Source organism: Glycine max, chromosome 3, assembly GCF_000004515.6.
Source record: "Glycine max cultivar Williams 82 chromosome 3, Glycine_max_v4.0, whole genome shotgun sequence".
Lineage (NCBI taxonomy): Eukaryota > Viridiplantae > Streptophyta > Magnoliopsida > Fabales > Fabaceae > Glycine > Glycine max.
Window position 1 is genome coordinate 341,727 of NC_016090.4, and position 11,582 is coordinate 353,308.

Genomic DNA, 11,582 nt, shown 5'->3' on the forward strand with positions numbered 1-11,582 from the left:
AGAACAAGATTTGATCCTGATTTCCAAGTTGAACTAGATTTTTGACAATTTGAAAGCAGGTTAATAATGAGTGTCATGGGCAATTGACCAGTGGCCATTATTTGACGAGTCTTTGTGGTGGCACTCATTGAGATCCCGTGCAACAAACCTCACTCAACCACTCCACGGATTTGCCTCACTACTTATTATTTTCTACGAAACTAATCCAAAATCAAGTAACAACAAAACCTAGGAGTTTCTACTTCCATTTTTTAAGGATTTGATTTGAGGCTATGTTTAATACGATCTCACAGTTAATTTTTAGCCTTTTTAACTAGATTTCTGGTTAAGAAGTAAATAAGCTTTTCTCAATAATTTTTTAGTAGTGTTTTTTGCATGTTAGTTTTTTTTTATATTTTTCTTCTTCTTTTTTAATATGTTTATCAAATGTTCTGATTATCATTTATAAATAAATCATAATTTTTTTATTTTTTTATTTTATAATTTTCAATTACTTTAATAACTAGTTTTATGAAATACTTTATAAGTTAATTTTTTTAGTTTTCAATTAACAATTTTACTATTGTGTTGAGTTGGGGTTGTACGATTTCAATTTCAAATCCAAATTGAACAAACCCATTTATACGGGTTAATCAAATTTAAACATTTAACGGATTGGGTTAATCAAATTTAAACATTTAAAATTATTTTTTATTAGTATTTTGTAAAAATTAGAATTCCTTAGAATAATTTATTTTTTCCTAGAGTTTTGAAAATATATATAATGACCAAATTTCCTTTAAAGAAATTAAATTGTGATAATATTTGATTAATAAAATAAATGATTTCAATGTTAATATCATATTTTATTTTAGATAAAAATAAATGATTATATTAGCATGAAAAAACACAAAAAAAAACACATAGAATTAAGATAAAAATTAAAATAACAACTAAAAAAAGGAGAAAAAAATTCATGTGTTGTTAAAAATTAGCCAAAGGTTGTTATTATGTTTTGTATTTATTAATTTAATTTTTATATATAATAAATTTAATTACATGTCACAAGTTAAAGAAATGATCGATTATCCAACTTGTATATTAACCAGTTCGAATGAATTGAATCGAGATTAATCCAAATCCTATTTTTTTTAATGAACTAATTGATCGGTTTGTATTGATTTAAATTTACAAGTTACTTATATAGGTCAACACCTGTATTTACTAGGCAATTCTATTAAGAGAAGATATCTAGAAAGACTGAATAAAAATAATTGGGATTCTCATGTTTCAAGATTTGGATTAAAAAAACTTTCATTCTTTTTTTTTTTACTGCTGTATTCATTTATTTTTTGAATGGCTAGAATCTGATCCTGTTTGTAGTATAGAGTTTAGATTTTTAGTTGTATAATAAATTAATAATCTTCTAACTCTAAGTATGCTGTCAACTCTAATATATCATTGTGGATTCTCATTCTAAAACTATATATTCTTCATAAAAAAGAAAAGAAAAAAAAATAGACACAAATGAAATTAAGAAGGAGACACGTAATAATTACAAGCAGATTAATTACCATCCCAAAAATCCAAAAAAGTAAAAGTAAAAGAAAAGTGAAAAAAGTAACCGAAACATGATAATTAACATTCCACGTGCAATTTGCTTTAATTTACGTTGTTCTTGTGATAACCGTTACTTACTCTTTTACGCGCAAAGAGAGAAACAGAGAGAGTAATGAAGCGACAGAGCAGCGCCGTGTCGCCGTCGTCGTCGCGGCGAGAAACTCCGCCGGAGAAGATTCACGCGAAGACCATCGGTTGCATGTCCGGCATTCTCCACTTCATCTCCAACTCCAATTCCCGTCGCTCTCGCCGCTTCCTCACATTCGGTGCGCTGGGCCCCACACCATATCTGTTTGCGTTTTCTTTCTCTGGAAATTTTTTTAGTCACACAAATTACAAATAGTATTATTCTTTTCCTTTGTCCTTATTCTCAGGAAAGAGCCGGATTAATAAGAACCCCGCCGACGCCGGAAATTCGAAGCCAGCCGCCGATGAACGGAGGCTGTCGTCCGACGTGCCGAGGAGTCCGACTTTGCCGGCGGAGATTCGGCTATCGAGTGTTAAGGCGCCTCCGGTGGAGAGACGCCGCGAGGCGCCGGCGCTAGTGGCGAGGCTGATGGGGCTGGAGGCGGCGCCGGCGGAGCCGCCGGATACGGTGGCGGAGAAGAGGCAGAAGCTGCTTGGGGCGTTGCAGAGGTGCGATGAGGATCTGAAGGCGCTGAAGAAGATCATCGAGGCCGTGCGTTTGACCGATCCTCTTCCGCCGTCGACGTCGCCGGCGGTGGCTTGTGTTGGCTTCGAGGATGAATTTGGAACGGTTGCGGAGGTGAAGTGTTCGGTGGTTAACGGGGAGCCACAGCAACCGAGTCCGGTGTCTGTGCTTGACGAGTTCACTCGTTCGCCACTCAGTCCGAGTTGCCACTCGGGACGGCATTCATTTCGTAAGCCCCCCCCTAACCTTCGTATCCATAATCCATTGTGCACATTGTTTTTTTTTTCATCATTTTTTTTTTATTTTTCTCGCTGCTAAATTAGTTATAAGTTTTAATTTTAGTTTAATATGGTCGATGAAAATGAGTTTTAATTGCCTGCGTTTAAATTCTGGTGAAGTCCATTGGGAATTATGTCATAGATGGTAAATATTTTAAGACATGCTTATAATAATAAATTAGCTTAATTCTACCTTTGCATGATTGCTACACATTCTGCATGGACTCAAGAAGTATCATTTGCTTCGCCCACTGCAAAATCAATGATAATGAACTTGCACTTGCACTTTTAGAAAATAAAAAATAGTACATGTTTGGTTTCAGTTTTATAAATGTTCACATGTTAAGTTTGATGTTAAACAAATTATTCTCGTTCTAGAAATGATTTTGAGTCGGGACAACTTTACATTATTATCGTATTCGATCGATAACAAATTTTGTACTAAATTCTCTATTACCATTTATCCAAACACATACTTTTGGATAAGACTCAACATCCATCTTATTTTGGGGTAGATTTGGGTGATAAAGAGTTTGAAATAAGAAAGAAAAGAAAAACAAGAAAGTTATATATATATATATATATATATATATATATATATATATATATATATATATATATATATATATATATATATAATGATATAACAAAAAAAGAAGAAAGATAGAAAGAAAATGAAGCACAAATGAAATAAGGAGAAAATGAGTAGATAATATTTTAGTTTTAACTTATGCCCTGAATATTCCTTGTTGCTGTTTCGTACCCATGTTTTTACATGCAAGGTGTTTTAAGAATAATTAAGAAATAGGGTTTACATCATTAGATGAGCTGATTACCTCTTTTGATCGATCTCATCTTTTGCTCATTTTTAAAGTTGATATGTCAAATTTCAAAAATGTTTTCTTTTCTCCTTTGAATTAGGTATGAAATGACTAAAGTAGAAAAAGAGTGGGCTCGGTTTATTCAGCTTCGCTGTTATGTTTTGGATTAATAGCAAAATTGTTTCTTTTTTAATGTTTGGGATTAGTAGTAAGATTATGCCAAGACTAAAGTAAAATCAATACTCAATTAAAAAAGTGGCATACTCAATTCACGGTTTATTCAGCTTCGTTGTTATTTCACAATCCCTAAGCTAGAAAGAGGCATAGTTTGTAATTAACTTTGATGGTGTTAAAGGAGTTACTAGTACTACTTACCCATGAATAGGACAGACAATGATCTTTGATCAAAAAGCACATGCTGCCGCTACCCATGATATTTAGGATTCCAAGCTTTGAAATCATAACTTCTTGTATTCCACACCATCATGACCATCATAGTGGGAGACAAATTAATTAATTTCCTCTTACCACTGCAATCATCCCGCACCCAATTTAACATAAAGTGATTCACAGCTATCTATTAGGATGAAAAACAGTGAATAATTTCTCTTTTCCAAATGTTCTTTCTATGTATTATGTTTCACCGTAAAATTCAATAATGAATATAATTAACAGATTAAATTTATATAAAAGAACTTAACTTTAATTATCGCAGAATATATTTCTAAAAAATGATAAATTTTAAGTGTGCAAGTTATTAAAGTTGTTGTTAATGAAAAAAATTTAAAATTAAAGAAGCCCAAATCCCTTTTTTTTATTTTTCTGATAAAAATCTAATAAATTGTGGTACTTTGGTGGATGGATCTTGGACCACAATTTGGTACTCTAGAGACTATGCCTCATGACTTGAGGCAGTCAAAAGATGTTTAAAAGAAAAAGAGGCACACAGCTTAGGAACTTTACCTGTCACTGTGCATGCAGAAACCCACTTTTTCAGGGATTTGTTAATTTATAACCCCACACAACACAACCACTCTCTCTCTCTCCAACAACCAAGAGCCTTGTTGCTTGCCTGTGCAGGTAGTACTGCACTACTGCAGCTACATCCATGCGGGTTGTGGCTTGAGAAAGACATTGCCTTCATTCATTATGTTTCTGGAAAGAACATCTCCAATTTTGTTGTAGAAAATGTATATTCATTTTAGACTTGATCCACTATTAACACACTTCATCCCCTTCAAATTGTTTATTGTTTAAAATCATGTACACACTTTTAAATATTATGAATTGCACTAATTAGTATTGATAAAATAATATTTTTTAACTAAAATATCCTTATTAATAAAGTTAAAATGTATAATAACAAAAGGTACCTTTTCTTTTTAAAATACTTCCTTAGTTTTTAACTTGATTTTTTTAAAAGCTTTTTTTTTAACTTGATGTGTTAGGAAACAGACTAAAATTATCGGGTAATTAAAAAAAGAGTGTATTTCAAAGAAATTTAAAAGATAGGCAATATACCTATATCTATTGTATAACATCAACAGATATATTGTTAATTAGGAAGTTTATATCATTTACTAGGTAATTTATGTAAAATATATATCTACATTAGTTAGTCTATTTATGTATCTGTTTACAGAGGGCTTAATATTTTTTGAATGATATAGCCTTTTTTAATACTATTTCTGTCTTATAAAAACAAACATTAAAATTACTTCCCCCCTAAGTTTGAGTTTTGCAAATTCTCTAATTATGTTAATTTTTACACTCGCATAAATAAATAAATAAATATATATATATATATATATATATAATTATAGAAAAACCTAAACAAAAGGAACTCAGATAGTTTCCAATGTTTCTACATATGATCAGTTTATAAATCCAACAAAGGTTAGTCTATCCAATTTCTAAATAAGCAGAGTAGAAATTATTAGTAGTATCTATCACATCACTTGTTTATCTACAATTGATCAAAACTTAAACATCATTAATGATGATGATGGCATTTTTGTGTACAGCTCGAATACAACTACAGAAACAACAGTTATTAAAGAAGCCAGGAGAGGAAGAAATCAGCAGCACATACATCTACGAGAGAATGACATGCGAGTCAGTGAATAGGAAAGTCAACGACGAAGATCATTTGGCTATGTGGAGTAGCAAAGCCATGATAAAAAGTGTGGATGAAGTGTGTAAGGACGTTACATGGGGAGAAAAACGAGAGCTTGGAAGAATTGGATTGGCTTTGCAGGATTATATTTGCAGAGATTTGATTGAAGAAATTGTTAGAGAATTAGGATGCTTCTACACTCTGCCTTTTGAGGCATGTAAGAGAAGACTCTGCTTCTAAACTATACATGGTCATAATTAATCGTTTTTCTTTTTTCCTTTTTACAATGGGTTTATTTCAGTTATAAAAGTGTTCAAATAAGAAAGTCATGTGAATAGTATTTTTTGTTGTTATACAATAATAGTTGCATTAATGTTTTTGATTCTTATTATTATGTGTAAAAATAATTTGAATTGATGACAGTCACCTATCGTGAACAAAAATTATTAGGTAGTATAACTTATAATTTATTCTTTATTATTTCTTTTAATGAAGATGTTTTATAGAAAGAGAAATTAAGTTATTGAGATATTTTATTGTTTTGTGAAGGTAAACAAAGTGCAACACTGAAGCTATTTGAAATGCAATACTTAATAAAGTGCAACTTTCAATGCCTAACACGGTAGTTGAGGGATTATTAACAAACATGCATGTCTGTGCTAGCCTGCTAGGTAGGATTAGGGTAAAATGATTTTCCATTTCTAAAAGGAATTTTTAATGGGGCAGGAAGGTTAACCTTGGAATTAACCCGATTTTGAGTTTGTCCTAGTATAGGGGGAATACGTTATGAAATGGGAAGCACAGATGGAAAGGTCATTGCCCCAAGATGAAAAAGAGATGAAATGGATTGTCCCCCTTTAAACTTAGGATTTAGGAGGATAGATGAATCACCCCAGTCCAAATGATTTCATATGCAAAATATTTTGCCTTAGTGCTTATCCTCCCTTAAGAAATTTTGGACCAGTATTTTTATAAGGCATTTATTTTCTTCTTTCTTCGTTCTTTTTTTTCTGAGCAAACATATTTACAATAGGATGAGTCGAGCTATTTTTTCTTAGGATTATGGTTCTGATTCAAGAAAATAAGAACAGCCAATCTTTGGTCAGTATAGACTTTAATAGGCTTGTAATGTGGCTAGCTAGTGGGTGAAAAATGGTATGAAATTAAGGAAATAGATAAAGGCTTAAACAAATGTTTGAGGGATAAAATGAGGCTTGAATTGGTCACAAAAAATGTTTAGACTCATGCGTTTCACTTCTTTACAACGCATTACTGACTCTTTAATTAGAAGCAGATCCACATCAGGTGTTCAAGGAAATTACGTTGTCTGGCTATAGCAATTACAGTCTACTGCATTTGGCTGGCTCGGAACAAGCTGATTTTTGAAGATTATCAATTTTCTGTAATAGAGTTTACTAACAAGATTAAGTTTCTTATGTATAGACAAACGCACCTGTTGCATTTGTCTTAGCATCTTGATATAGATCTTCTTGTATTATTCTTTAACTGTGGGGTATGCTCCGTTTATTATTGTATCATTTTGGGTTTAATATAATTTACATTTTTTTTCCAAAATGTATAATTAATGTATTATTAAATATTACTATTTCAAATTGTAAAACATATTTCAATGAAATGGATTAAATGTCCCAGTTTAAACTTGGGAGGATAGATGAATCACTCCACTCCAAATGATAATTTTAAGAATGCTGTTCGTTTTAATTTTTTCCCTTTTTTTTAATTATTTCAGCAACTTATCCTATGATCGGTCAATATTGCAGAGACTAAAAAAGATTTAGTCGTTGTAGACACAATTTCGTAGGTTAAATTAATTTTCTTATCCTTTAATTTATTGTTTAAGTTTGATTTGATTCGTTAATTTTTTTTCCACTTCTTTAATTTTCTAATTTCTAAAACTAATTCAATTTAATTCTTTCCACTAAATTTTACAAATAGATATGGATCAAAAGGGAAAACTAATTGGATGGAAAGTAAAGTAATAAATATCAACATATAGGGAAAAAGAGTAGCAAAATTATTATTGAGATATATTTCACCAGAGTCTCACATCCCATTTATTGAAATTAAGGCATTTCCTCATTGTCTACTTTAATATATCAAATGATGTAACCGAATAAGGAGAAAGTACAACATTCATATCCCCATGAGCAACCTCAAGTGAAGTGTGTTGTGGCGCAACCTGCATTTAAAATGAACCAAAAACAAACATATATATAAGGCATTTTTTTTATAGACCTATATCTATCCAGCTATGTACATATATATATATATAAATTAGATTTTACCCTTTTTGGTTCTGAGAAGGAATTCTCTTCTTTTACGTTAGGCCCAGTGAGCACTGTCTTAGCTGCTCCAGATCGCTGCACATTTGAAGCCAGTCCACTTATAAAAAACCTAAAGTTCTGGGGATCACTTCCAAAGTTTACAACCTGCAAAAGTTATTCCAATTGAGTGAATATTTGTGATAAATAAATTCAATTAATATAAAAATCAATTAATTACTTTTATTTTCAAGTAGTTCTTCTTGTCCTCAGGGTTTGTGTACTCAATTGCTGATGCAACTAGGGAGTCAGTAGAATTTTGAAGTGTTGTATTAAGCAAAGTGGCTCCACTTGAAGCACTAAAAAGATGTTGAACCCAATAACTAGGAGTTCCATAATGCTGGTGAGAGTCAAATACAATTGCATCCGGTGTCCACCTGTAGTAATAGAAATTAAATAATAATCTCAATAACAAAAGAAGATGATTGTTAGATTGTTAAATGATAAAGTGTGATAAAATTACCTTCTGTCATTTGTGTTTACAAAGAGTGGCGCGTAACTGACCATGTGAACGACGTCACTGTAAAAAAAAACAACAAATAGAAACATAAGCAATTTATGATAATTCAAAGTGCTACACCAACTAGTTCATAGAATAAAATTTATTGGAAAATTGTAGTTATAAATCCAACCTATTCCTTTCTAGTCCAATAAGAAATGCAGCTTCAGCCACAGCAGCCAGAAGAGTTCCATTTCCAGCATCATCCTTCCAAACAGCATACTCACTAACAAACGCCTATAAAGGAAATAGAATCAAAGTTGAGCTTCTACGTACATGCATGCCCATGAGCATAATCATTATATACTCCATGAGTAATTTGATGAAAATGATTAAACTATCAAACCTTTGGACCAGATCGTGGTGCGTCGTCGAATTTGGTAGACTTTGAAAACATGTCTTTAGCATTTGTATAAATCTAAAAAATGTATATATATATTAACAAACATATCATTCACAAGACAAGAAAATTTTTAAAAAAATTAAAAAGTTACTGATCATGAAACGTTACATGAAAATCATAGAGGTCAGCTGGATGATCCAACGGTTTCTCAGAACCATCACAATTTGTGATTATCTGAATATCTGGATAAGCTTGTTTTATGGCTGTGTGAAATTTGAGATAGTTTGCTGGACAACAAAAATACCAAAATAAAATAATGATACTAATTCATTATTAATTCTTCTACCAAACATTATTGTTTTAAGCAGCCTAAAAATATATATATTTACGAGAGAAAAAAAATCAAATAAAGAAAGCATACCTTGATACTTAGACATGCCACACTCTTCATTTCCAATGGCAACAATTCTCAAGTCAAATGGCTCAGGATGTCCCATGGAAGCCCTAAGAGATCCCCATTGTGATTTGGGAGAACCTCTAGCAAACTCGATTCCATCTAGAGCTTCCTATTAATTAACGAAAAGATATAGATTTTTTAATAACTATTAAAATTCAGAAATACGAATTAAAAAAATGAAAACAAGATGGAAGAAATTATACTTGGATAAAAGGTGCTATGGCAGATGTATTAACTTCGTCCTTAAGGCTGAGACCTAAACGAAATATTTGATTAATTAGAAAGACAAGCTAAATAAAAATTTTAATAACTGTTATCAGAAGGATTTATGGTAGCTAGTATATTTTTTCAACGGACCATGGCTTCTAATAAAAGAATTACTTTGAAAAAATTGTTACAGGAAATCTTTTTTGTAGAATATAAATTCTCTACTATTAAGATAACAAGCTATACCATTGTTAAACACCCATGCTGGCAATGCACCAACATCCTCAGCGAACTGCACGAGAAACAAAAGGATCAGTTTTTAAATTCAATAGGAAAAATAATTAAATACCCATATGAGTTTATTTGTTATTTGTTATTTATATAAAAGGAAAACCTACTTGGAGTCCCTCAAAAAAACCAAATCCATCGTCAGTCCAATAATTCCATACATCATTAAAGTGTCCTGGTCTCTCCTCCCATGGTCCAACCGTGTCTTTCCACCTAAATGCATTTCTTAGATAATTTCCTTCAACATAACAGCCACCTATGTACACATAATATATTAGGTCTAAGAGAAGATATTTAATGTTTGCATAATCAAATTCTAAAAAAAAAAATAAAAAAAAACTCTTTAGAGTGGAATGGAGCTAAAAAACATACAACAATTAACAAGTCTCGTAAAATAGAATAGAATAGAATGTTATAAATCTCCTTTAATAAAAAAATGTTATAAATGTAAATCAAATTAAACCTAGCTTTAGAAGCATAGAATTTTAACGTACCAGGGAATCTGAAAAATTTTGGTTTCAAGTCTGCCACCATTTGAAAAAGGTCCTTTCGATAACCATGACCCTGTGCCAAGAGAAGATTAATTAAGTGAAACGATTATTAGAAAAGAAATTGAGAAAAAAAATGAATTGTCAACGATCATATATATATATATACCTTAAATGTGTCTAAGGGCATAACAGACACTTGGTCTAACCATACAACTCCTGTATTGCTTGTTGTTATTTGAAGACTTGCATTACGATTTGTATCATTGGCTTCCAATATAGTCTCCATCTTTGTCCACATTGAAATATTATGTCCGGGAGCTCTACCAAGATTGACCAATAATTACTAATCGATTAGTTTTGTAAATACAATGTAGTCTCTAAAGGATATATGTTCTAATTAATTGAATTGAAAAACTTACCTAAAGTTTTGTGAAGCCAACTTTTCACCTCTCTCAGATCCAACAAACGAAACGTCTAGATCAAGTCCACCACGTGCTTTGACATAGAAGACTGCTTTGTACTTCTGCCCTTTCTCAATATTCTGATAACAAAAAGAAAATTTAGAAATGATCAGAAATAATTCATATATTGCTCTTTAAAAAAAATAGTGAGATTACTAACCATGCCCCAGAAACCAGGATTTGAGATGCCAACACCACCAGCGGGGCAAGGATTAGATTGATTACAAAGAACGTTCATACGCAATGCGATTTTATTTCTCTCAAAGCAAGAGCTACGATCAGTTGAGACGAGTATGGTTGAATCATCTCCAATAATTGACCAGGGATAAATATCTGAGGGAACGTTGGGGCCTCCAGCTTCAAAACCTGATCAAAGTGATTTTTTTTTTAGTAAAGGAAAGTAAGAAAATTTTAAGAACTCATGCATTGAGCATTTGCATGTGTAAAACCAAACATGAAAGATAATTTTAAGAACACATAAATGACCTCTATTCCGCACCAGCTCAGCCCACAATCCCCCAGCTCCTGCATGATTGATCTCCTGCAAAAGATTGAACAATTGCTTCATTTGCACTATAACACACTCTAGAATTTTCACCGACTCTAAAATATCATATTATTTTAAAATCTATCAAACAAAAAAAGTTACTCTATAACCTCAAAAAATGCTCCAAAGAAAGTATCTGGAATTTTTCTCACAGATCCTTTAGCATCTACAATCAAGGTTGAAGTTTGCTCTGCAAAGCAGGAAACTGTGAGGCAGCTCAAGTAAAGAAGAAAAAAAATCTTAATAGAAAGAGACATTGTTGTTTGCATTCTGCTCCGAATGATTCCATTTCTCTCTTATTTATAGAGGAAAATAGGAGATTACAGGTAAAATAACTAGTTTAGAAATTAAAATAACAAATTAGTTAAGATAATTTAGCTTTTCTGTTTATGATATCTCAACTATTTTGATTTCAAGTCTGCTTCAAAGAATCTCTCAACTTTCTGTTCCGGTTTGAAATTTAAAATTACTGATTCTAATT

The 11,582-nt window shown here is 31.7% G+C and overlaps 2 protein-coding genes across 2 annotated transcripts; one reads left to right on the forward strand and one right to left on the reverse strand.

Moving 5' to 3' along the window:
• The first annotated feature begins 1,646 nt into the window (after window positions 1–1,646).
• Window positions 1,647–5,824, forward strand: LOC100811626 (uncharacterized). The gene is made up of 3 exons (XM_003521810.5): window positions 1,647–1,865; window positions 1,974–2,480; window positions 5,375–5,824. Exons 1-3 carry the CDS (start codon window positions 1,712–1,714, stop codon window positions 5,704–5,706), a joined length of 993 nt encoding a protein of 330 aa, XP_003521858.1. The 5' UTR covers window positions 1,647–1,711; the 3' UTR covers window positions 5,707–5,824.
• A 1,746-nt stretch (window positions 5,825–7,570) lies between these two features.
• Window positions 7,571–11,358, reverse strand: LOC100812156 (alpha-L-arabinofuranosidase 1). The gene is made up of 17 exons (XM_006576229.3): window positions 11,212–11,358; window positions 11,041–11,095; window positions 10,715–10,920; window positions 10,513–10,634; window positions 10,260–10,413; window positions 10,097–10,166; window positions 9,713–9,858; window positions 9,561–9,606; window positions 9,311–9,363; window positions 9,072–9,216; window positions 8,819–8,937; window positions 8,654–8,725; window positions 8,441–8,544; window positions 8,272–8,328; window positions 7,990–8,185; window positions 7,773–7,916; window positions 7,571–7,666 (listed from the first exon to the last, which is right to left on the reverse strand). The coding sequence occupies exons 1-17, from the start codon at window positions 11,356–11,358 to the stop codon at window positions 7,571–7,573; spliced, it is 1,932 nt and encodes a 643-aa protein (XP_006576292.2).
• Between the last annotated feature and the right edge of the window lie 224 nt (window positions 11,359–11,582).